Below are 27,330 nucleotides of genomic sequence, written 5' to 3' on the forward strand. Positions count from 1 at the left end.
ATTGGCTATAATATGTTAGGATGCTAACACAGCCGGTGGCTCTGCTTATGTGAAGTGAATTATATTTATATAGCGCTTTTCTCTAGTACCAAAGTCGTACTAAAACATTTTGATGGATTTTTGAGCGCCGTGTGTAATGTTCTATATTTTCAATGGAACATTTAAAAATTTGGTGTTGTTTACCGGCGTCACATTGTAGGCTACACGCATCTCTTATGTGTGACTGCCATCTACTTGTCACACTTATCATTTCACCATGTACCAAATAAAATTGCTTTGAGTTTGGTAAGCACTAGAGATGCGCGGTTTGCGGACACAACCGCGGAGTCCCGTGATTATCCGCGGGTCGGGCGGTTGAAATAAAAGAAAATTAGATTTTATCCGCGGGTCGGGTCGGGCGGTTGAAATTAAAAAAAAATTAGATTTTAAATAGATTCAGGCGGGTGGCAGTTAAACCAATTCGGAAATATATACACATAGTTAAATGTTGTTACCCACATACGAAAAACAAGCAGGCACCTGCAGCATATGCCACAACAGAAGAAGAAAAAAAAAAGAGATGGCAACGCCGGCAGCAAACGTGGTACACGACAAACTAAAAAAGGGAATACTAAAGACCAGGGGAAAAAAAGGCCAGAAAAGTTCGGCGTGAACTCGTTTTTATGAGGTTGTAAATCAGGATGATAGTAATGCTGGCTACGTGACTTGCAAGAGCTGCGACGCTGTTTATGTCTGCGACAGTCACAAAACCGGGACATCTAACATGGTGCATCACATTTGTGCAAAACCCCGAACCTCCACAAACACCCTGAGCATGAGCAGTTTCGTCCGCCGTGATCCCAGAAGAGTGCCACAGGATGTTAAAACAAGATAGAACGCAGCCGCCTGCAGCAGTTTGAGTGGCGCGAGCGCGCTTGGAGGTGCGCTCAGCGCGGCTCCCAGATGACTGCGCACTGGTGTGCGTCTGGGCCGTGACAGCGTGGCACGCATTGAATGTCTCTGCTGCATTGGATCAGTCTCCTTTCTTTAACAGGCAAAAGCTTTATAACCTCACTAATGCCTTGCATCGTCTATATTAGATATATAACAACGGGCGGGTGGCGGATGGCGGGCGGGTGCGGTTTTGATTAAATGTTAGTTCGGGTGGATGGCGGATGGTTGACGACTTTTGTGATGCGGTTGCGGATGAAATAATTGCCTATCCGCGCATCTCTAGTAAGCACGACCAAAATTATTCCGTGAATTAGGCGCACCGGCTTATTTGCGAGTATTTTGAGATAGGAGCTCCAGGACCAGGTCCAACTTTTGGTCCCAATGTGGTCCCTATTTGAACCAGTTCCCTACTTGGAACCTCCCTCTCTGTGGTTGTGGTGTGTGTGCTGCAGTGTTATGTGAGTGGAATGACAAGAGCCTGCAGGTGCACACTGACTGACCACACGCACAGAAGATTGAAAGATAAATATATAATCATGATATCACATTTTAGGTGATAATGACTTATCTTTCATTCATGGTTTTGGGGCAGCCGATGATGAAAGTGTCTGAGATCAATTATCCGGCTCGTTGCATCATTCAGCAGGTGATCTGTCAGCGGAGCTATTCTGGTCGCCTTACATTTATTTATAATGACAGATTAAAAATGGAAAGCTTACGGTCGGGCCTTGGGAATCTTTTTTTTAATCTTGTATTAATCAATACAACAAAACAATACACCAATGCCATAATAATGCAATCCAATTTCAAAACCAAACCCGACCCAGCAACACCCGGAATAGTAACAAACAGAGCAACCGAGAGGACACACAAACATGACACAGAACAATCTAAAAGTAGTGAAACAAAAATGATTATTATCATCAACAACAGGGAATCTGAACATTTTATAAGTAAAGTTTCCTGTTGGGGTCAGTAGGCTAAAGAAAATTGTTAGTGAGTATTGTTTACATTACACCAAATTAATCAATATCATCACGTTCAAGCTCCAGGCACCTCTTTTTTTAACTGTTTTACGACCTTTTCTTTGAACTGTTTTTAATCAAAGGCCATGGCTGTTTACGACCCCCCTCCCTTAGAAACAGCTGCTGCCAAGTAATCAGGGAAAGTCCGAATAAAAGAGGAGGCGTACAATCTTTCGTCGGAGCGTGGAACACTGTACAAGGGTACAGGTGTACGCGTTTCTCCTTATTGAGCCAAATGTAATTCTGTCTCTGTTTAATTCCTTGCTTCTTGTCTTGTTTAATAGATGTCATCCGTGTTTGAACCTGACACATGCAAAGGAGCACACTTCCCCTTGAAAAGGTCACAGTGCGACATGCACTCTCAACTTTACTGTTTGTGTGAGGGCTTCTTTACAACATTGTTGTCACGTTCAGTCGTGGTTTCACTATTGTTGCCTTTTTCATCGGCAGTGCGGACAAAAGGAGTGAGGGTGGGTTGTCTCACCGACAGTGAAGGATCATGGGAAGTGTAGCTCGCCCAGCGCTCGTTCTCCAGCTCCTCCATCACCTACAGCATGCACAGAAAGAGTGAAGGGATTTTCACACAAACTTTGTGAATCGATTTATAATCGGGAAGAGAATAACCGAGTTTCGGATGTGAATCCATTTTTTTGTGCAACCCTAGTATCTGATTATATCGGCCTGCCTTTAAAACGCCTGATATAGGAACTCCGATACAAGCGGTCGGTTGACAGCTATTGTGTAAAAAGTACAATACTTACAGCGTAAACACTTTGTAGGACTCAATGCAAGACTGGCACATTCAACTTAATGGCAAAGACTACAGACCATTTGCGGCGACACACCAAGGGCAAACTGAAATGAATGCAAACTTGCAAGTAATACTTGAAAGTAAGGATGGGTACCGACTTTGGTACTTTTATAGGCACCAACCGAATTCCGTCGGTACGTAAAATCAAATGGCTCCATATTTAGATACCTTTGATGCACAAAACATCACATTTAGTCACGTAAACAATCCGTCTCTATTAACTCTAAGTAATGTTGCAATCTTCAGTACGCTTGGTAGAAAACACTAACGTAAAATAAGGCTTTGCTTTTTCAAAATGCGCTAGCTTGATGCTAATTTACATTGGATTTACCATAGCCAGACTACTATTAGCATTAGCGATTTTATGTGGCGATTTCAACACCTCCAAATGTAGTCGTGAAAACGACAACTAAGATGGGTGTTACAATCAAACAACTGGTGTGTAACAAAAATAAAATACAAATAAAAATAATAAAATAATGATAATAATAAAACTTACAGTATAAACACTTTGTAGGGCGCAACATAACACATTCAGCTTCATGGAAAAAGCGACTTCCCAGTTGGGCAACATGGCATAGATAGCCTATACAGTACTGCCATCTAATGTCTTGGAAGTGCAACTGCATTGCAAATGAGACTCAAATGTAATAATAAAACAGACAGCACAGTTATCGTTATCAGCTCATTTTTAAATGTTACAATTAAAAATACGATTTTATTATCAAACAATTGACAATTACTAACACACAAACTAAAATGGGTACCAGTATCGATTTTTTTAGGTACCGAAAATTTGTAACGTATCGGTTCAAATGTGAATGGTACCTATAGAAGTTCAAGAAAACAACAACTAATTAGTAAACAGACTATTCTAGAGCCCGCCCAAGCAAGCCTCCGCCCACGGGATCACAACATATCACCTGAGAAAGCCTTTTTTTGAACATTTCACACTACTAAATAAGTAAAAAGTGTGTTTTATTTGCGCTGATATGGTATCGGATCGATATTGGCATCGGCCACCGGTTAAGGCTGCAATTGTATTGTATTGGAAGTGACAAAGTTACATCTTAGCAGGGACACACACAAAGAGGATGCACACGAGAATGCAGCGAGACTTTGAATGCAACACACCTGGTTCATGGCACTCTTCAGCCAGGTGTCCACGGCAACGCCCACCTGCCGCAGGAGGTCCAGCCGAGCTTCCGCTTTCAACTTCACGGTCTTTAAAGGAAGCAAAGTAAGGATTGTTCAACATGTCAAATGCATAGATTTGTGTTTCTACTTTTAGAAACAGAGATGTCATTTTGACATTTACAGTATCTTTTACAGAAAGAACCCTGATAACAGGAATTAATACTAGTATACATATTCTCAGTGGCAAATACATGTATACAAATCATACATACATACATTTACAGCAGGTTTTACAGAAAGAAGCCTGACAACAGGAATAAATACTAGTATACACACATTCTCGGTGGTAAATACTGTACATGTATACAAACAGCATTATTCACATGTGAATAATATAAATACAGTTTATTATACAGCATTATTCACATGTGAATAATATAAATACAGTCTATTATACAGCATTATTCACATGTGAATAATATAAATAGTCTATTATACAGCCTTATTAACATGTGAATAATATAATACAGTCTATTATACAGCATTATTCACATGTGAATAATATAATACAGTCTATTATACAGCATTATTCACATGTGAATAATATAAATACAGTCTATTATACAGCATTATTCACATGTGAATAATATAAATACAGTCTATTATACAGCATTATTCACATGTGAATAATATAAATACAGTCTATTATACAGCATTATTCATGAGAATAATATAAATACAGTCTATTATACAGCATTATTCACATGTGAATAATATAAATACAGTCTATTATACAGCATTATTCACATGTGAATAATATAAATACAGTCTATTATACAGCCTTATTCACATGCAAATAATATAATACAGTCTATTATACAGCATTATTCACATGTGAATAATATAAATACAGTCTATTATACAGCATTATTCACATGTGAATAATATAAATACAGTCTATTATACAGCATTATTCACATGTGAATAACATAAATACAGTCTATTATACAGCATTATTAACATGTGAATAATATAAATACAGTCTATTATACAGCATTATTCACATGTGAATAATATAAATACAGTCTATTATACAGCATTATTCACATGTGAATAATATAAATACAGTCTATTATACAGCATTATTCACATGTGAATAATATAAATACAGTCTATTATACAGCATTATTCAAATGTGAATAATATAAATAGTCTATTATACAGCATTATTCACATGTGAATAATATAATACAGTCTATTATACAGCATTATTCACATGTGAATAATATATATACAGTCTATTATACAGCATTATTCACATGTGAATAATATAAATAGTCTATTATACAGCATTATTCACATGTGAATAATATAATACAGTCTATTATACAGCATTATTCACATGTGAATAATATAAATACAGTCTATTATACAGCATTATTAACATGTGAATAATATAATACAGTCTATTATACAGCATTATTCACATGTGAATAATATAAATACACAGCATTATTCACATGTGAATAATATAATACAGTCTATTATACAGCCTTATTCACATGTGAATAATATAAATACAGTCTATTATACAGTCTGATTCACATGTGAATAATATAAATACAGTCTATTATACAGCATTATTCACATGTGAATAATATAAATACAGTCTATTATACAGCCTTATTCACATGTGAATAACATAAATACAGTCTATTATACAGCATTATTAACATGTGAATAATATAAATAGTCTATTATACAGCATTATTCACATGTGAATAATATAATACAGTCTATTATACAGCATTATTCACATGTGAATAATATAAATACAGTCTATTATACAGCATTATTCACATGTGAATAATATAAATACAGTCTATTATACAGCATTATTCACATGTGAATAACATAAATACAGTCTATTATACAGCATTATTCACATGTGAACAACATAAATACAGTCTATTATACAGCACTATTCACATGTGAATAATATAAATAGTCTATTATACAGCATTATTCACATGTGAATAATATACATAGTCTATTATACAGCATTATTCACATGTGAATAATATAAATAGTCTATTATACAGCATTATTCACATGTGAATAATATAAATAGTCTATTATACAGCATTATTCACATGTGAATAACATAAATACAGTCTATTATACAGCATTATTCACATGTGAATAATATAAATAGTCTATTATACAGCATTATTCACATGTGAATAATATAAATAGTCTATTATACAGCATTATTCACATGTGAATAACATAAATACAGTCTATTATACAGCATTATTCACATGTGAATAATATAAATAGTCTATTATACAGCATTATTCACATGTGAATAACATAAATACAGTCTATTATACATTTAAGTACAGAATTGCGCCTTATAGTCCGAAAAATACGGTAGCTAAGAATGTTTAAGAAACACTGTAAAGTTCATCTTCACCCCAAAATGTGAACTCCTACAAAGTCCAAAGCAAATATTCCATGAAATCAGAAATGACTTTCTCATTCCCAGACTTGCTTTTAATGAGCTGCCTGCACTGTGAGGACTGGACATGTGCCATCTTTTTTCTTTTCTTTTACCTAATAATGAAGCTAGAAACACAAAAGTAAGAAATCCCTGTCCAACTCTCTCTTTCATCTCTAATCCTTTCTTGCTGTCTTATCCACAATGCCACCGCTGTCTTCTTCCATGACCTGCTCCTTCACTTCCACCGCCATGCTGACTCTGAACATTGACTGGCCAGGACCAGACTGTGTCTCTGACGCCATGCAAAACGCTGACAGCTCTTCAGCTCTGATTAATAAACGCGGCGGCAACGAAATGTGTTGGAAAAAGCATTTTCCTCGTTACGAATGGACAATAAATATGCTGGAGCTAAAAGTAATATTTCTAGATACGCGGCACCAGTCCAAGGTTTAGACCAGGGGTGTCTGCAGTCACACATTCTAAAGACAGAAAAACATCCTGGATTCAATCAATCAATCAATCAATGTTTACTTATATAGCCCTAAATCACAAGTGTCTCAAAGGGCTGCACAAGCCACCACGACATCCGCGGTTCAGCGCCCACATAAGGGCAAGGAAAAACTCACAACCCAGTGGGATGTCAATGTGAATGACTATGAGAAACCTTGGAGAAACCCCCCCCCTTTCTAGGGGAGACCGGGTGCAATGGACGTAGAGTGGGTCTGACATAATATTGTGAAAGTCCAGTCCATAGTGGATCTAACATAATAGTGTGAGAGTCCAGTCCATAGTGGATCTAACATAATAGTGAGAGTCCAGTCCATAGTGGATCTAACATAATAGTGTGAGAGTCCAGTCCATAGTGGATCTAACATAATATTTAGAGTCCAGTCCATAGTGGATCTAACATAATATTGTGAAAGTCCAGTTCATAGTGGATCTAACATAATAGTGTGAGAGTCCAGTCCATAGTGGATCTAACATAATAGTGAGAGTCCAGTCCATAGTGGATCTAATATAATAGTGAGAGTCCAGTCCATAGTGGATCTAACATAATAGTGAGAGTCCTGTCCATAGTGGATCTAACATAATAGTTAGAGTCCAGTCCATAGTGGATCTAACTTAATAGTTAAAGTCCAGTCCATAGTGGATCTAACATAATAGTGAGGGTTCAGTCCATAGTGGATCTAACATAATAGTGTGAGAGTCCAGTCCATAGTGGATCTAACATAATAGTGAGAGTCCGGTCCATAGTGGATCTAACATAATATTGTGAGAGTCCAGTCCATAGTGGATCTAACATAATAGTGAAAGTCCAGTCCATAGTGGATCTAACATAATAGAGAGAGTCCAGTCCATAGTGGATCTAACATAATAGTGAGAGTCCAGTCCATAGTGGATCTAACATAATAGTGAGAGTCCAGTCCATAGTGGATCTAACATAATAGTGTGAGAGTCCAGTCCATAGTGGATCTAACATAATAGTGAGAGTCCGGTCCATAGTGGATCTAACATAATAGTGAGAGTCCAGTCCATAGTGGATCTAACATAATAGTGAGAGTCCAGTCCATAGTGGATCTAACATAATAGTGTGAGAGTCCAGTCTATAGTGGATCTAACATAATAGTGAGAGTCCAGTCCATAGTGGATCTAACATAATAGTGTGAGAGTCCAGTCCATAGTGGATCGAACATAATAGTGAGAGTCCAGTCCATAGTGGATCTAACATAATAGTGAGAGTCCAGTCCATAGTGGATCTAAAATGATAGTGAGAGTCCAGTCCATAGTGGATCTAATATAATAGTGAGGGTTCAGTCCATAGTGGATCTAACATAATAGTGTGAGAGTCCAGTCCATAGTGGATCTAATATAATAGTGAGAGTCCAGTCCATAGTGGATCTAACATAATAGTGTGAGAGTCCAGTCCATAGTGGATCTAACATAATAGTGTGAATGTCCAGTCCATAGTGGATCTAACATAATAGAGAGAGTCCAGTCCATAGTGGATCTAACATAATAGTGAGAGTCCAGTCCATAGTGGATCTAACATAATAGTGAGTCCAGTCCATAGTGGATCTAACATAATAGTGTGAGAGTCCAGTCCATAGTGGATCTAACATAATAGTGAGAGTCAAGTCCATAGTGGATCTAACATAATAGTGTGAGTCCAGTCCATAGTGGATCTAACATAATAGTGAGAGTCCAGTCCATAGTGGATCTAACATAATAGTGAGAGTCCAGTCCATAGTGGATCTAACATAATAGTGTGAGAGTCTAGTCCATAGTGGATCTAACATAATATTGTGAAAGTCCAGTCCATGGTGGATCTAACATAATAGTGAGAGAGTCCAGTCCATAGTGGATCTAACATAATATTGTGAGAGTCCAGTCCATAGTGGATCTAACATAATAGTGAGAGTCCAGTCCATAGTGGATCTAACATAATAGTGAGAGTCCAGTCCATAGTGGATCTAATATAATAGTGAGGGTTCAGTCCATAGTGGATCTAACATAATAGTGTGAGAGTCCAGTCCATAGTGGATCTAACATAATAGTGAGAGTCCAGTCCATAGTGGATCCAACATAATAGTGAGTCCAGTCCATAGTGGATCTAACATAATTGTTAAAGTCCAGTCCATGGTGGATCTAACATAATAGTGAGAGAGTCCAGTCCATAGTGGATCTAACATAATATTGTGAGAGTCCAGTCCATAGTGGATCTAACATAATAGTGAAAGTCCAGTCCATAGTGGATCTAACATAATAGAGAGAGTCCAGTCCATAGTGGATCTAACATAATAGTGAGAGTCCAGTCCATAGTGGATCTAACATAATAGTGAGAGTCCAGTCCATAGTGGATCTAACATAATAGTGTGAGAGTCCAGTCCATAGTGGATCTAACATAATAGTGAGAGTCCGGTCCATAGTGGATCTAACATAATAGTGAGAGTCCAGTCCATAGTGGATCTAACATAATAGTGAGAGTCCAGTCCATAGTGGATCTAACATAATAGTGTGAGAGTCCAGTCTATAGTGGATCCAACATAATAGTGAGAGTCCAGTCCATAGTGGATCTAACATAATAGTGTGAGAGTCCAGTCCATAGTGGATCGAACATAATAGTGAGAGTCCAGTCCATAGTGGATCTAACATAATAGTGAGAGTCCAGTCCATAGTGGATCTAACATGATAGTGAGAGTCCAGTCCATAGTGGATCTAATATAATAGTGAGGGTTCAGTCCATAGTGGATCTAACATAATAGTGTGAGAGTCCAGTCCATAGTGGATCTAATATAATAGTGAGAGTCCAGTCCATAGTGGATCTAACATTATAGTGAGAGTCCAGTCCATAGTGGATCTAACATAATAGTGAGAGTCCAGTCCATAGTGGATCTAACATGATAGTGTGCGAGTCCAGTCCATAGTGGATCTAACATAATAGTGAGAGTCCAGTCCATAGTGGATCTAACATAATAGTGAGAGTCCAGTCCATAGTGGATCTAACATAATAGTGAGAGTCCAGTCCATAGTGGATCTAACATAATAGTGAGAGTCCAGTCCATAGTGGATCTAACATAATAGTGAAAGTCCAGTCCATAGTGGATCTAACATAATAGTGAGAGTCCAGTCCATAGTGGATCTAACATAATAGTGTGAGAGTCCAGTCCATAGTGGATCTAACATAATAGTGAGGGTTCAGTCCATAGTGGATCTAACATAATAGTGTGAGAGTCCAGTCCATAGTGGATCTAATATAATAGTGAGAGTCCAGTCCATAGTGGATCTAACATAATATTGTGAGAGTCCAGTCCATAGTAGATCTAACATAATAGTGTGAGAGTCCAGTCCATAGTGGATCTAACATAATAGTGTGAGAGTCCAGTCCATAGTGGATCTAACATAATAGTGTGAGAGTCCAGTCCATAGTGGATCTAACATAATAGTGTGAGAGTCTAGTCCATAGTGGATCTAACATAATAGTGTGAGAGTCTAGTCCATAGTGGATCTAACATAATAGTGTGAGAGTCTAGTCCATAGTGGATCTAACATAATATTGTGGGAGTCCAGTCCATAGTGGATCTAACATAATAGTGAAAGTCCAGTCCATATTGGATCTAACATAATAGTGTGAGAGTCCAGTCCATAATGGATCTAACATAATAGTGAGTCCAGTCCATAGTGGATCTACCATGATAGTGTGCGAGTCCAGTCCATAGTGGATCTAACATAATAGTGAGAGTCCAGTCCATAGTGGATCTAACATAATAGTGTGAGAGTCCAGTCCATAGTGGATCTAACATAATAGTGTGAGAGTCCAGTCCATAGTGGATCTAACATAATAGTGTGAGAGTCTAGTCCATAGTGGATCTAACATAATAGTGTGAGAGTCTAGTCCATAGTGGATCTAACATAATAGTGTGAGAGTCTAGTCCATAGTGGATCTAACATAATATTGTGGGAGTCCAGTCCATAGTGGATCTAACATAATAGTGAAAGTCCAGTCCATATTGGATCTAACATAATAGTGTGAGAGTCCAGTCCATAATGGATCTAACATAATAGTGAGTCCAGTCCATAGTGGATCTACCATGATAGTGTGCGAGTCCAGTCCATAGTGGATCTAACATAATAGTGAGAGTCAAGTCCATAGTGGATCTAACATAATAGTGAGAGTCAAGTCCATAGTGGATCTAACATAATAGTGTGAGTCCAGTCCATAGTGGATCTAACATAATAGTGAGAGTCCAGTCCATAGTGGATCTAACATAATAGTGAGAGTCCAGTCCATAGTGGATCTAACATAATAGTGTGAGCGTCTAGTCCATAGTGGATCTAACATAATATTGTGAAAGTCCAGTCCATGGTGGATCTAACATAATAGTGAGAGTCCAGTCCATAGTGGATCTAACATAATAGTGAGAATCCAGTCCATAGTGGATCTAACATAATAGTGAGAGTCCAGTCCATAGTGGATCTAACATAATAGTAAGAGTCCAGTCCATAGTGGACCTAACATAATAGTGTGAGAGTCCAGTCCATAGTGGATCTAACATAATAGTGAGAGTCCAGTCCATAGTGGATCTAACATAATAGTGAGAGTCCAGTCCATAGTGGATCTAACATAATAGTGAGAGTCCAGTCCATAGTGGATCTAACATAATAGTGAGAGTCCAGTCCATAGTGGATCTAACATAATAGTGAGAGTCCAGTCCATAGTGGATCTAATATAATAGTGAGGGTTCAGTCCATAGTGGATCTAACATAATAGTGTGAGAGTCCAGTCCATTGTGGATCTAATATAATAGTGAGAGTCCAGTCCATAGTGGATCTAACATAATAGTGAGAGTCCAGTCCATAGTGGATCTAACATAATAGTGAGAGTCCAGTCCATAGTGGATCCAACATAATAGTGAGAGTCCAGTCCATAGTGGATCCAACATAATAGTGATAGTCCAGTCCATAGTGGATCTAACATAATACTGGGAGTCCAATCCATAGTGGATCTAACATGATAGTGTGCGAGTCCAGTCCATAGTGGATCTAACATAATAGTGAGAGTCCAGTCCATAGTGGATCTAACATAATAGTGTGAGAGTCCAGTCCATAGTGGATCTAACATAATAGTGTGAGAGTCCAGTCCATAGTGGATCTAACATAATAGTGTGAGAGTCCAGTCCATAGTGGATCTAACATAATAGTGAGAGTCCAGTCCATAGTGGATCTAACATAATAGTGAGAGTCCAGTCCATAGTGGATCTAACATAATAGTGAGAGAGTCCAGTCCATAGTGGCTCTAACATGATAGTGTGCGAGTCCAGTCCATAGTGGATCTAACATAATAGTGAGAGTCCAGTCCATAGTGGATCTAACATAATAGTGAGAGTCCGGTCCTGCGACATATTAATTTTGAGTCAACTACGAACAAAATGCGATTAATTGCGATTAAATAGTTTAATCGTTTGGCAGCCCTAGTTTTAAGTAATAAAGCATTTTGATGGTGAATTAAACAAGGGTCTACGAGAAAAAAAACGTATATCTATCTGCGACATATCGATTAATTTTGAGTCAACTACGAACAAAATGTGATTAATCGCGATTAAATATTTTAATCGTTTGACAGCCCTAGTTTTAAGTAATAAAACATTTTGATGGTGATATTTAAACGAGGGTCGACGAGAAAAAAGTTATATCTATCTGCGACCTGTTGATTAATTTTAGGTCAACTACGAACAAAATGCGATTAATCGCGATTAAATATTTTAATCGTTTGACAGCCCTAGTTTTAAGTAATAAAACATTTTGATGGTGATATTTAAACGAGGGTCTACGAGAAAAAAAAACGTATATCTATCTGCGACATATCGATTAATTTTGAGTCAACTACGAACAAAATGCAATTAATCGCGATTAAATATTTTAATCCTTTGACAGCCCTAGTTTTAAGTAATAAAGCATTTTGATGGTGAATTAAACAAGGGTCTACGAGAAAAAAAAACTTATATCTATCTGCGACACATCAATTAATTTTGAGTCAACTACGAACAAAATGTGATTAATCGCGATTAAATATTTTAATCGTTTGACAGCCCTAGTTTTAAGTAATAAAGCATTTTGATGGTGATATTAAAACGAGGGTCTACGAGAAAAAAAAAAGTTATATCTATCTGCGACATATCGATTAATTTTGAGTCAACTACGAACAAAATGCGATTAATCGCGATTAAATATTTTAATCGTTTGACAGCCCTAGTTTTAAGTAATAAAGCATTTTGATGGTGATATCTAAACGAGAACGACGAGAAAAAGGTTATATCTATCTGCGGCATATCGATTAATTTTGAGTCATCTACGAACAAAATGCGATTAACCGCGATTAAATATTTTAATCGTTTGACAGCCCTAGTTTTAAGTAATAAAGCATTTTTATGGTGATATTAAAACATGGGTCTACGAGAAAAAAGTCATATCTATCTGTGACATATTGATTAATTTTGAGTCAACTACGAACAAAATGCGATTAGTCGCGATTAAATATTTTAATCCTTTGACAGCCCTAGTTTTAAATAATAAAGCATTTTGATGGTGAATTAAACAAGGGTCTACGAGAAAAAAAACGTATATCTATCTGCGACATATCGATTAATTTTCAGTCAACTACGAACAAAATGCGATTAATCGCGATTAAATATTGTAATCCTTTGACAGCCCTAGTTTTAAGTAATAAAGCATTTTGATGGTGATATTAAAACGAGGGTCGACAAGAAAAAAGTTATATCCATCTGTGACACATTGATTAATTTTGAGTCAACTACGAACAAAATGCGATTAATCGCGATTAAATATTTTAATCGTTTGACAGCCCTAGTTTTAAGTAATAAAGCATTTTGATGGTGAATCAAACAAGGGTCTACGAGAAAAAAAACGTATATCTATCTGTGACATATCGATTAATTTTGAGTCATCTACGAACAAAATGCGATTAATCGCGATTAAATATTTTAATCGTTTGACAGCCCTAGTTTTAAGTAACAAATCATTTTTATGGTGATATTAAAACATGGGTCTATGAGAAAAAAGTTATATCTATCTGTGACATATCGATTCATTTTGAGTCAACTACGAACAAAATGCTATTAATCGCGATTAAATATTTTAATCGTTTGACAGCCCTAGTTTTAAGTAATAAAGCATTTTGATGGTGATATTTAAACAAGGGTCGACGAGAAAAAACTTATATCTATCCGTGACATATTGATTAATTTTGAGTCAACTACGAACAAAATGCGATTAATCGCGATTAAATATTTTAATCCTTTGACAGCCCTAGTTTTAAGTAATAAAGCATTTTGATGGTGATATTTAAACAAGGGTCGACGAGAAAAACCTTATATCTATCTGTGACATATTGATTAATTTTGAGTCAACTACGAACAAAATGCGATTAATCGCGATTAAATATTTTAATCCTTTGACAGCCCTAGTTATAAGTAATAAAGCATTTTGATGGTGATATTAAAACGAGGGTCTACGAGAAAAAAAAAAGTTATATCTATCTGCGACATATCGATTAATTTTGAGTCAAATACGAACAAAATGCGATTAATCGCGATTAAATATTTTAATCGTTTGACAGCCCTAGTTTTAAGTAATAAAGCATTTTGATGGTGATATTTCAACAAGGGTCTACGAGAAAAAAGTTATATCTATCTGTGACATATTGATTAATTTTGAGTCAATTACGAAAAAATGCGATTAATCGTGATTAAATATTTTAATCCTTTGGCAGCCCTAGTTTTAAGTAATAAAGCATTTTGATGGTGATATTAAAACGAGGGTCGACGAGAAAAAAGTTATATCTATCTGCGACACATTGATTAATATTGAGTCAACTACGAACAAAATGCGATTAATCGCGATTAAATATTTTAATCCTTTGACAGCCCTAGTTTTAAGTAATAAAGCATTTTGATGGCGAATTGAACAAGGGTCTACGAGAAAAAATACGTATATCTATCTGCGACATATCGATTAATTTTGAGTCATCTACGAACAAAATGCGATTAATCGCGATTAAATATTTTAATCGTTTGACAGCCCTAGTTTTAAGTAATAAAGCATTTTGATGGTGATATTTAAACGAGGGTCTACGTGAAAAAAGTTATATCTATCTGTGACATATTGATTAATTTTGAGTCAACTACGAACAAAATGCGATTAATCGCAATTAAATATTTTAATCCTTTGACAGCCCTAGTTTTAAGTAATAAAGCATTTTGATGGTGATATTTAAACGAGGGTCAACGAGAAAAAAGTTATATCTATCTGTGACATATTGATTAATTTTGAGTCAACTACGAACAAAATGCAATTAATCGTGATTAAATATTTTAATACTTTGACAGCCCTAGTTTTAAGTAATAAAGCATTTTGATGGTGAATTAAACAAGGGTATACGAGAAAAAAAAACGTATATCTATCTGCGACATATCAATTAATTTTGAGTCAACTACGAACAAAATGCGATTAATCGCAATTAAATATTTTAATCCTTTGACAGCCCTAGTTTTAAGTAATAAAGCGTTTTGATGGTGATATTTAAACGAGGGTCGACGAGAAAGAAGTTATATCTATCTGCGACACATTGATTAATTTTGAGTCCACTACGAACAAAATGCGATTAATCGCGATTAAATATTTTAATCGTTTGACAGCCCTAGTTTTAAGTAATAAAGCATTTTGATGGTGAATTAAACAAGGGTCTACGAGAAAAAAAACGTATATCTATCTGCAACATATCGATTAATTTTGAGTCATCTACGAACAAAATGCGATTAATCGCAATTAAATATTTTAATCGTTTGACAGCCCTAGTTTTAAGTAATAAAGCATTTTGATGGTGATATTTAAACAAGGGTCGACGAGAAAAAACGTATATATATCTGTGACATATTGATTAATTTTGAGTCAACTACGAACTAAATGCGATTAATCGCGATTAAATATTTTAATCGTTTGGCAGCCCTAGTTTTAAGTAATAAAGCATTTTGATGGTGATATTAAAACGAGGGTCTACGAGAAAAAAAAAAGTTATATCTATCTGCGACATATCGATTAATTTTGAGTCAAATACAAACAAAGTGCGATTAATCGCGATTAAATATTTTAATCCTTTGACAGCCCTAGTTTTAAGTAATAAAGCATTTTGATGGTGAATTAAACAAGGGTCTACGAGAAAAAACAACGTATATCTATCTGCGACATATCGATTAATTTTGAGTCAACTACGAACAAAATGCGATTAATCGCGATTAAATATTTTAATCGTTTGACAGCCCTAGTTTTAAGTAATAAAGCATTTTGATGGCGAATTAAACAAGGGTCTACGAGAAAAAATACGTATATCTATCTGCGACATATCGATTAATTTTGAGTCATCTACGAACAAAATGCGATTAATCGCGATTAAATATTTTAATCGTTTGACAGCCCTAGTTTTAAGTAATAAAGCATTTTGATGGTGATATTTAAACAAGGGTCGACGAGAAAAAACTTATATCTATCTGTGACATATTGATGAATTTTGAGTCAACTACGAACAAAATGCGTTTAATCGCGATTAAATATTTTAATCCTTTGACAGCCCTAGTTATAAGTAATAAAGCATTTTGATGGTGATATTAAAACGAGGGTCTACGAGAAAAAAAAAAGTTATATCTATCTGCGACATATCGATTAATTTTGAGTCAAATACGAACAAAATGCGATTAATCGCGATTAAATATTTTAATCGTTTGACAGCCCTAGTTTTAAGTAATAAAGCATTTTGATGGTGATATTTCAACAAGGGTCTACGAGAAAAAAGTTATATCTATCTGTAACATATTGATTAATTTTGAGTCAATTACGAACAAAATGCGATTAATCGTGATTAAATATTTTAATCCTTTGGCAGCCCTAGTTTTAAGTAATAAAGCATTTTGATGGTGATATTAAAACGAGGGTCGACGAGAAAAAAGTTATATCTATCTGCGACACATTGATTAATATTGAGTCAACTACGAACAAAATGCGATTAATCGCGATTAAATATTTTAATCGTTTGGCAGCCCTAGTTTTAAGTAACAAAGCATTTTTATGGTGATATTAAAACATGGGTCTATGAGAAAAAAGTTATATCTATCTGTGACATATCGATTAATTTTGAGTCAACTACGAACAAAATGCTATTAATCGCGATTAAATATTTTAATCGTTTGACAGCCCTAGTTTGAAGTAATAAAGCATTTTGATGGTGATATTTAAACGAGGGTCTACGAGAAAAAAGTTATATCTATCTGCGACATATCGATTAATTTTGAGTCAACTACGAACAAAATGCGAGTAATCGCGATTAAATATTTTAATCCTTTGACAGCCCTAGTTTTAAGTAATAAAGCAGTTTAATGGTGAATTAAACAAGGGTCTACGAGAAAAAAAAAGTTATATCTATCTGCGACATATCGATTAATTTTGAGTCAACTACGAACAAAATGCGATTAATCGCGATTAAATATTTTAATCCTTTGACAGCCCTAGTTTTAAGTAATAAAGCATTTTGATGGTGATATTTAAACGAGGGTTAACGAGAAAAAAGTTATATCTATCTGTGACATATTGATTAATTTTGAGTCAACTACGAACAAAATGCGATTAATCGCGATTAAATATTTGAATCCTTTGACAGTCCTAGTTTTAAGTAATAAAGCATTTTGATGGTGATATTAAAACATGGGTCTATGAGAAAAAAGTTATATCTATCTGTGACATATCGATTAATTTTGAGTCAACTACGAACAAAATGCGATTAATCGCGATTAAATATTTTAATCGTTTGACAGCCCTAGTTTTAAGTAATAAAACATTTTGATGGTGATATTTAAACAAGGGTCGACGAGAAAAAAGTTATATCTATCTGCGACCTGTTGATTAATTTTAGGTCAACTACGAACAAAATGCGATTAATCGCGATTAAATATTTTAATCGTTTGACAGCCCTAGTTTTAAGTAATAAAACATTTTGATGGTGATATTTAAACGAGGGTCTACGAGAAAAAAAAACGTATATCTATCTGCGACATATCGATTAATTTTGAGTCAACTACGAACAAAATGCAATTAATCGCGATTAAATATTTTAATCCTTTGACAGCCCTAGTTTTAAGTAATAAAGCATTTTGATGGTGAATTAAACAAGGGTCTACGAGAAAAAAAAACTTATATCTATCTGCGACATATCGATTAATTTTGAGTTAACTACGAACAAAATGCGATTAATCGCGATTCAATATTTTAATCGTTTGACAGCCCTAGTTTTAAGTAAGAAAGCGTTTCGATGGTGATATTTAAACGAGGGTCGACGAGAAAAAAGTTATATCTATCTGCGACATATCGATTAATTTTGAGTCAAATACAAACAAAATGCGATTAATCGCGATTAAATATTTTAATCGTTTGACAGCCCTAGTTTTAAGTAATAAAGCATTTTGATGGTGATATTTAAACAAGGATCGACGAGAAAAAACTTATATCTATCTGTGACATATTGATTAATTTTGAGTCAACTACGAACAAAATGCGATTAATCGCGATTAAATATTTTAATCCTTTGATAGCCCTAGTTATAAGTAATAAAGCATTTTGATGGTGAATTAAACAAGGGTCTAGGAGAAAAAAAACGTATATCTATCTGTGACATATCGATTAATTTTGAGTCATCTACGAACAAAATGCGATTAATCGCGATTAAATATTTTAATCGTTTGACAGCCCTAGTTTTAAGTAAGAAAGCGTTTCGATGGTGATATTTAAACGAGGGTCGACGAGAAAAAAGTTATATCTATCTGCGACATATCGATTAATTTTGAGTCAAATACAAACAAAATGCGATTAATCGCGATTAAATATTTTAATCGTTTGACAGCCCTAGTTTTAAGTAATAAAGCATTTTGATGGTGATATTTAAACAAGGGTCGACGAGAAAAAACTTATATCTATCTGTGACATATTGATTAATTTTGAGTCAACTACGAACAAAATGCGATTAATCGCGATTAAATATTTTAATCCTTTGACAGCCCTAGTTATAAGTAATAAAGCATTTTGATGGTGATATTAAAACGAGGGTCTATGAGAAAAAAGTTATATCTATCTGTGACATATCGATTAATTTTGAGTCAACTACGAACAAAATGCGATTAATCGCGATTAAATATTTTAATCGTTTGACAGTCCTAGTTTTAAGTAATAAAGCATTTTGATGGTGATATTAAAATGAGGGTCTATGTTCTGCAGCAAAGTGAATGATGCCATTGTCAATGCTTTCATTTCCTTGTTAATGCTTCGACAGGAGCTGTCCAACGCAGACGTTTCATTAAATATACACGAGCTGGGTCAAGGTAGTGCCGGCCCGGAGTAGATAGCAGGAAGACGGCGTCGGCAAAAAGTGTAGGAGCTGCAGTTCTGCCAGGAAACTGTGGCAAAAGACGGTGAGTGTGTGATGGCATGCTATCAATAGTACTGCAGACTGAAATACCCCTCAGCATATATCTCATGTCAGAGCACAGAGGGTGTAGGTGTCAAAGCTGCCACCAGAGGGTGCCAGACATGGGGGAAAAACACTCAACTTGGCATATAGACATCTTTTTTTTTCTTTTTTTTTTTACACTATCATTTATAACCCTGTGAACATCAGTGTTATTACACAGTATGTGTCAAAACCACACTATAGATCTACTGAAGAGACACGACACATTACAACATACAACATAAAACAAATCATTTAAGGTTTAAATCCAACTTGATGATAGATAACAGGGTTTGCAAGTCCACATACTTTCAGTCCTTACAGTCGTCAAAGTTATCATTTAAAAAGGTTATTGTTCATAAATGAATGTACCGTATAGTACCGGGACCGGTACCAAAAAAAAAAATTATAATAATATGACTCCTTTAATGCGCCCTATAATAAGGTGCGCCTCATGTATGAAAAAAGATCGAAAATAGACCATACGTCAGCATTGCGCCTTACAATCCGGTGCGCCCTATGGTCCGGAAAATACGGTAGGTACTTACCCACATACATAGGTACCTGTACTCCCACATACATACACAACTACATACACGTGCACCAGTGACGTGCAGTCACTAGAGGCAGGTGAGGCCATCATGGAAAGAAAAAAAATGTAAAAAGAAAAAAAAAAAATTAAATTGTTATATGTATCCAGTGATTATACTATAAAGTTATTTTCCATTTAACTTCACCAGTTTTAGATTATTTTTTATTCAAAATCGCTGAATTTTCACATTTGCCGTTCAAATACTGAGAAGAGACGGTGCGGTGAACAGCAGCCAGTCGAGGCACGTCACTCAGTGCCTCAACATGGATTACGCAATGACTCGGCTAACTGCTGGCCTGCTGTGCAGTGAAACTGTATTGCTATATGAATTATATTATACATTTCCATAGTTTAGTTAGCTGAGGTATATAATGTACAGTGTATTTTGTCAACAACTGTATGTGTGTAACGTATTTCTTGTGCTGAGCGATCATAAAACGGCTGCAAAAGGCTGAGGCTCCAGTAGCCCCGCCTCCTGCACCCCCGCCGTAGAATTGTTATATCAACTAAAGCCCACACTTAAACTTTCCACGTGCAAGATTGAATCTATTTTAAAAAATTATTTCATAAGAAGCCAAAAAGTGCAAAAACAATAATGTTCGTGTTGGAGGAGTTGTGAATGACTGCAGGGACACAGCATTAGGTACACCTGCAGACTGCAGGTGTACCTAATTCACAACTCCTCCAACACGAACATTATTGTTTTTGCACTTTTTGGCTTCTTATTAAATAACTTTTGTAACCTATTTTCATGGGCTTTCCTCTTTGTGATGTTAAGTTCCTGTTATGCGCTGTTATACAGTATATGCCTTGAGCTCTTATTTTGAAGGCGCTGAGAGCGGAAGTGATGTCACGTTGCGGAGGTTTTTGAAAGAAGGTAAATAAAGTGGTCCTCGTGTAAACTGGAGCCTCCGTGTTTGTTATTTTGTAGTTTCATACAGTATAGGCGACATTTATAAACCCTCGGTTACACTTTTTTTAAATAGATTCAATCTTGCACGTGGAAAGTTTAAGTGAGGGCTTTAGTTACGGCGCATGGACTTCATTTCTAAGTAAAGGTAAGACCATAATAACGTTTTTTTTTATTAAATGTGCTTTTTTGTGTGCTACAGTTTGTATGTGTAAAGTTAAAGTTAAGTTAAAGTACCAATGATTGTCACACACACACTAGGTGTAATGAAATTTGTCCTCTGCATTCGACCCATCCCCTTGATCACCCCCTGGGAGGTGAGGGGAGCAGTGGGCAGCAGCGGCGCCGCGCCCGGGAATAATTTTTGGTGATTTAACCCCCAATTTTTTACCTGCTTCAATAAAGGATATCGATTGATTGAGAACATGGTGTGGCGCTAATGGTGAGGAAAAAGGTCACAAACCTCAGCTTTGCGGATGTTTTCCTTGGATTCCTCCATCTTGGTCTCCAGATCTGCTCTGCCTTGCTCAGTGGGTGGCAGGCCGTGGCTCTCGCAGTCCTCCAGTGACTGAGCAAAACACAAAAACACAAACTGCAACTCACAAACGTTGTAAAACGTGGTTATTCTTCATATTTACAGTCATTCTGGCAACTAAGCTGCCAGGTTTTTTTTACAGTAAAAACAATGTGGTACCGTTTTACCATTTACAGTAATACACCGTAAAAAACAGCAACTTTAGATTTGACCGTAAAAAAAACTGGCAACTCAGTCGCAAGAATTTTACTGTAAAATCTACAGTGTTGTTGTTTTTTTTTAACAACATATTACAGTAAATGGAAAAACAGAACCACTGTTTTGTTTTTTTACGGTAAGAAACTGGCAGCTTAGTCGACAGAATTTTGCTGTAAAATCTAAGGTGTGTTTTTTTTTTTAAACATATTACTGTAAATGGAAAAACATTGTCACTGTTGTTGTTTTTTTGTTTTTTTTACCATAAACAAAATATGGTACCGCTTTTCCATTTACAGTATTACATTGTAAAAACAAAAAATGCATATTTTACGGTACAAACTGGCAGCTTTGTACTGTAAAATCTACAATGGTTTTTACAACATATTCCTATTTTTAATTCTGGCAACAAAGCTGTCGGTTTTTTTTTGCGTAAAAAACACGTGGTACCATTTTTCCATTTACAGTAATACACCGTAAAAACAAAAACCGTAGATTTTACCGTAAAAACCTGGCATCTCAGTCATCACAATTTTACTGTAAAATCTTCAGTTTTTTCTCTTTTTTTTAACAACATATTACATGTAGTAAATGGAAAAACAGCACTACTGTTTTTTTACGGGGAAAAACTGGCAGCTTAAACGCCAGAATTTTACTGTAAAATCTATGGTGGTTTTTACAACATGCTACTGTAAATTTAAAAACAACACAACAGGTTGTTTTTTTTTATTCTGGCAACTAAGCTGCCAGTTTTTTAAAGTAAAAAAATGTGGTACCATTTTTCCATTTACAGTAATACACCGTAAAAACAAAACCCGTAGATTTTACCGTAAAAACCTGGCATCTCAGTCATCACAATTTTACTGTAAAATCTTCAGGTTTTTTTTGTTTGTTAACAACATATTACATGTAGTAAATGGAAAAACAGCACCACTGTTTTTTTACGGGGAAAAACTGGCAGCTTAAACGCCAGAATCTTACTGTAAAATCTATGGTGGTTTTTACAACATGCTACTGTAAATTTAAAAACAACACAACAGGTTTGTTTTTTTATTTTGGCAACTAAGCTGCCAGTTTTTTAAAGTAAAAAAATGTGGTACCATTTTTCCATTTACAGTAATACACCGTAAAAACAAAAACGATAGATTGTACCGTAAAAACCTGGCATCTCAGTCATCACAATTTTACTGTAAAATCTTCAGTTTTTTTCTTTTTTTTTAACAACATATTACAAGCAGTAAATGGAAAAACAGCACCACTGTTTTTTTACGGGGAAAAACTGGCAGCTTAAACGCCAGAATTTTACTGTAAAATCTATGGTGGTTTTTACAACATGCTACTGTAAATTTAAAAACAACACAACAGGTTTGTTTTTTTATTCTGGCAACTAAGCTGCCAGTTTTTTAAAGTAAAAAAATGCGGTACCATTTTTCCATTTACAGTAATACACCGTAAAAACAAAAACGGTCGATTTTACCGTAAAAACCTGGCATCTCAGTCATCACAATTGTACTGTAAAATCTTCAGTTTTTTTCTTTTTTTTAACAACATATTACATGCAGTAAATGGAAAAAAAGCACCACTGTTTTTTTACGGGGAAAAACTGGCAGCTTAAACGCCAGAATTTTACTGTAAAATCTATGGTGGTTTTTACAACATGCTACTGTAAATTTAAAAACAACACAACAGGTTTGTTTTTTTATTCTGGCAACTAAGCTGCCAGTTTTTTTAAGTAAAAAAATGTGGTACCATTTTTCCATTTACAGCAATACACGGTAAAAACAAAAACGGTAGATTTTACCGTAAAAACCTGGCATCTCAGTCATCACAATTTTACTGTAAAATCTTCAGTTTTTTTCTTTTTTTTAACAACATATTACATGAGGTAAATGGAAAAACAGCACCACTGTTTTTTTACGGGGAAAAACTGGCAGCTTAAACGCCAGAATTTTACTGTAAAATCTATGGTGGTTTTTACAACATGCTACTGTAAATTTAAAAACAACACAACAGGTTTTTTTTTATTATTCTGGAAACTAAGCTGCCAGTTTTTTTTACTGTAAAAAATGTGGTACATTTTTCCATTTGCAGTAAGTAAAAATAAACAACAACCATAGGATTTTAAGGTAAAAAACTGGCATCTCAGTGGACAGAATTTTACCGTAAAAAAACAGTGATAAAGGTTTTTAAATTTACAGTAACATGCTGTAAATTCTACTGTGAAATTTCAATTTTTTTTCATTTCCATTTTTACAACGTATAATGTGATGGATAACTTTCTTATTTTTATTTTGATTAAAAAAAAAATATATATATATGAGGATATAATCACATTATAATACATCTGTTGCAATATTGGATGCTGTTAAAGTTGGAAAAAGTATCACATTTCATCCAGTACACATTTTTTTTCTGTCAAAATGGCAACAACAAATACATTTAGTAAGAAAATATAAAGTACTTTAATGATAATTATCATTTCCAGGCGTCTGCGGGCCACATAAAATAATGTGGTGGGCCAGACCTGGCCCCGGGGCCTTGAGTTTGACACCCATGTCATATCGGATACAAAAGTCCCGTAAAGTAAGAGGAGTGACTCACTCGCTTATAGTGTACGATGTTCTTGTGTTCTCTGGCCACCCGTGTTGCCCACTTCCTCGCCTCCTTGTTCAGACTGTGCTCCTCTGTGGTCCCCATCTCTGACTCCAGCTGACGACTCTGACAACACACACACACACACACACACACACACACACACACACACACACACACACACACACACACACACACACACACACACGAGCGTGAGTAGACGCACAGGCGGACCGCACGTGCGAACATTCGGAAGCTACTCATTTGTAGCGTGCCAACTTGATTAGCCGCGACCAAATCAAGCACTGTGTTTTCTTTCACTTTCAGTATGTACCTCCACTCGCTAAATATAGCCAATATATAGTATAGTGACCTGACTCCCATCCAGGCGACCTTTTCTTTGAACTGTTTTTAATCAAAGGCAATGGCTGTTTATGACCCCCCGTCCCTTAGAAAGAGCTGTTGCCATGCAATCAGGGAAAGGGCCTCTTTGTTGAAAGGTTTGCATGTGCAAACGTGATAGCGCACGCCAAGCCGATCTACTCAAGGTGTACATAAACTACTGAAACACTCTTATAAACACTACTGAAACACTCTTATAAACACTACTGAAACACTCTTTTAAACACTACTGAAACGCTCTTATAAACACTACTGAAACACTCTTACATAAACTACTGAAACACTCTTATAAACACTACTGAAACACTCTTACATACACTACTGAAACACTCTTATAAACACTACTGAAACACTCTTGCATACACTACTCAAACACTCTTATAAACACTACTGAAACACTCTTATAAACACTACTGAAACACTCTTACATACACTACTGAAACACTCTTATAAACACTACTGAAACACTCTTGCATACACTACTCAAACACTCTTATAAACACTACTGAAACACTCTTATAAACACGACTGAAACACTCTTACATACACTACTGAAACACTCTTATAAACACTACTAAAACACTCTTATAAACACTACTGAAATGTTTTTGTCTCACGCAAACACACGCACACACCTGGAATTATTTTTCACTAGTATGTATAAACGGATTTCACCTGTGTGTGTGTGTGCTTTTTACACGTCCGTGTGAGAGACAACAATTTCAGTAGTATGTGTGCAAAGATTTCAGTTATATGTATGAGCGCATCTTACCAGTGTGTATGCAAGCATCTTACTAGTGTGTGTAAGAGCATTTTACCAGTGTGTGTAAGAGCATTTTACCAGTGTGTGTAAGAGCATTTTACCAGTGTGTGTAAGAGCATTTTACCAGTGTGTATGCAAGCATCTTACTAGTGTGTGTGAGCGATGTTGCATTCCGGTTCCGGTCACCAATAATCCCCGCCCCTTTTCAGACAATTTTTTTTTTTTTTTTTTTTTTTTAAAGCCAAGTTGTTGACAAAATGTCTGCCGACAAGTAGCTTAACCGAGGTGGGAGCTCCACTTCATAATTTGGATTGCATGCGTTCGGTGAGCTGAATAACACGTCGTCAGAATAATTGTATCTAAGTTATAAATAAATGATAAATGGGTTGTACTTGTATAGCGCTTTTCTACCTTCAAGGTACTCAAAGCGCTTTGACACTACTTCCACATTTACCCATTCACACACACATTCACACACTGATGGAGGGAGCTACCATGCAAGGCGCTAACCAGCACCCATCAGGAGCAAGGGTGAAGTGTCTTGCTCAGGACACAAGTTATCACAAAACTTTTGTGTTTCAATGAGTTCCCGGCGAGCAGACAAAAGCCGTCTTTGATCCTACCAAGAAGAAGGCTTGTAAAACTCCACTGTGTAGGATGGGAAGCAACATGAAGGTGTTCTGTTTCTTTGATGTATTGTAATCCACAGAAAGATGTTGTCTTGACCCGAGAACTACAAAGCGGAGAGGAAGCAGGATCTGACTCCCCTTCAGGCGACCTTTTCTTTGAACTGTTTTTAATCAAAGGCAATGGCTGTTTATGACCCCCCGTCCCTTAGAAAGAGCTGTTGCCATGCAATCAGGGAAAGGGCCTCTTTGCTGAAAGGTTTGCATGTGCAAACGTGATAGCGCACGCCAAGCCGATCTACTCGAGGTGTGCAGAGTGGATTGCGCGCGTTCGGTGAGCTGAATAACACGTCGTCAGAATAATTGTATCTAAACTTTTGTGTTTCAATGAGTTCCCGGCGAGCAGACAAAAGCCGTCTTTGATCCTACCAAGAAGAAGGCTTGTAAAACTCCACTGTGTAGGATGGGAAGCAACATGAAGGTCTTCTGTTTCTTTGATGTATTGTAATCCACAGAAAGATGTTGTCTTGACCCGAGATCTACAAAGTGGAGAGGAAGCAGGACCTGACTCCCCTTCAGGCGACCTTTTCTTTGAACTGTTTTTAATTAAAGGCGATGGCTGTTTATGACCCCCCGTCCCTTAGAAAGAGCTGTTGCCATGCAATCAGGGAAAGGGCCTCTTTGCTGAAAGGTTTGCATGTGCAAACGTGATAGCGCACGCCAAGCCGATCTACTCAAGGTGTGCAGAGTGGATTGCGCGCGTTCGGTGAGCTGAATAAGACGTCGTCAGAATAATTGTATCTAAGTTATCACAAAACTTTTGTGTTTCTATGAGTTCCCGGCGAGCAGACAAAAGCCGTCTTTGATCCTACCAAGAAGAAGGCTTGTAAAACTCCAGGATGGGAAGCAACATGAAGGTGTTCTGTTTCTTTGATGTATTGTAATCCACAGAAAGATGTTGTCTTGACCCGAGAACTACAAAGTGGAGAGGAAGCAGGACCTGACTCCCCTTCAGGCGACCTTTTCTTTGAACTGTTTTTAATCAAAGGCCATGGCTGTTTACGACCCCCCCTCCCTTAGAAACAGCTGTTGCCATGTAATCAGGGAAAGTACAATCTTTCGTCAGAGCGTGGTGACACTGTACAAGGGTACAGGTGTACGCGTTTCTCCTCATTGAGCCAAATTGAATTCTGTCTCTGTTTGATTCCTTGCTTCTTGTCTTGTTTAATAGATGTCACCAGTG

At 36.2% G+C, this 27,330-nt stretch overlaps 1 protein-coding gene across 1 annotated transcript in view; it reads right to left on the reverse strand.

The window, feature by feature from the left end:
* Window positions 1–27,330, reverse strand: part of LOC133572819 (F-BAR and double SH3 domains protein 2-like) — a 190,995-nt gene that overhangs the window by 36,074 nt on the left and 127,591 nt on the right. The window contains exons 12-15 of the mRNA XM_061925846.2: window positions 24,306–24,422; window positions 21,438–21,542; window positions 3,904–3,993; window positions 2,443–2,505 (exon numbers count right to left, since the gene is read on the reverse strand). Coding sequence (XP_061781830.1) covers window positions 2,443–2,505; window positions 3,904–3,993; window positions 21,438–21,542; window positions 24,306–24,422 — 375 coding nt within the window. The remainder of the gene's footprint in view (window positions 1–2,442; window positions 2,506–3,903; window positions 3,994–21,437; window positions 21,543–24,305; window positions 24,423–27,330) is intronic.

This window comes from Nerophis lumbriciformis, linkage group LG30, assembly GCF_033978685.3.
Source record: "Nerophis lumbriciformis linkage group LG30, RoL_Nlum_v2.1, whole genome shotgun sequence".
NCBI classification, from domain to species: domain Eukaryota; kingdom Metazoa; phylum Chordata; class Actinopteri; order Syngnathiformes; family Syngnathidae; genus Nerophis; species Nerophis lumbriciformis.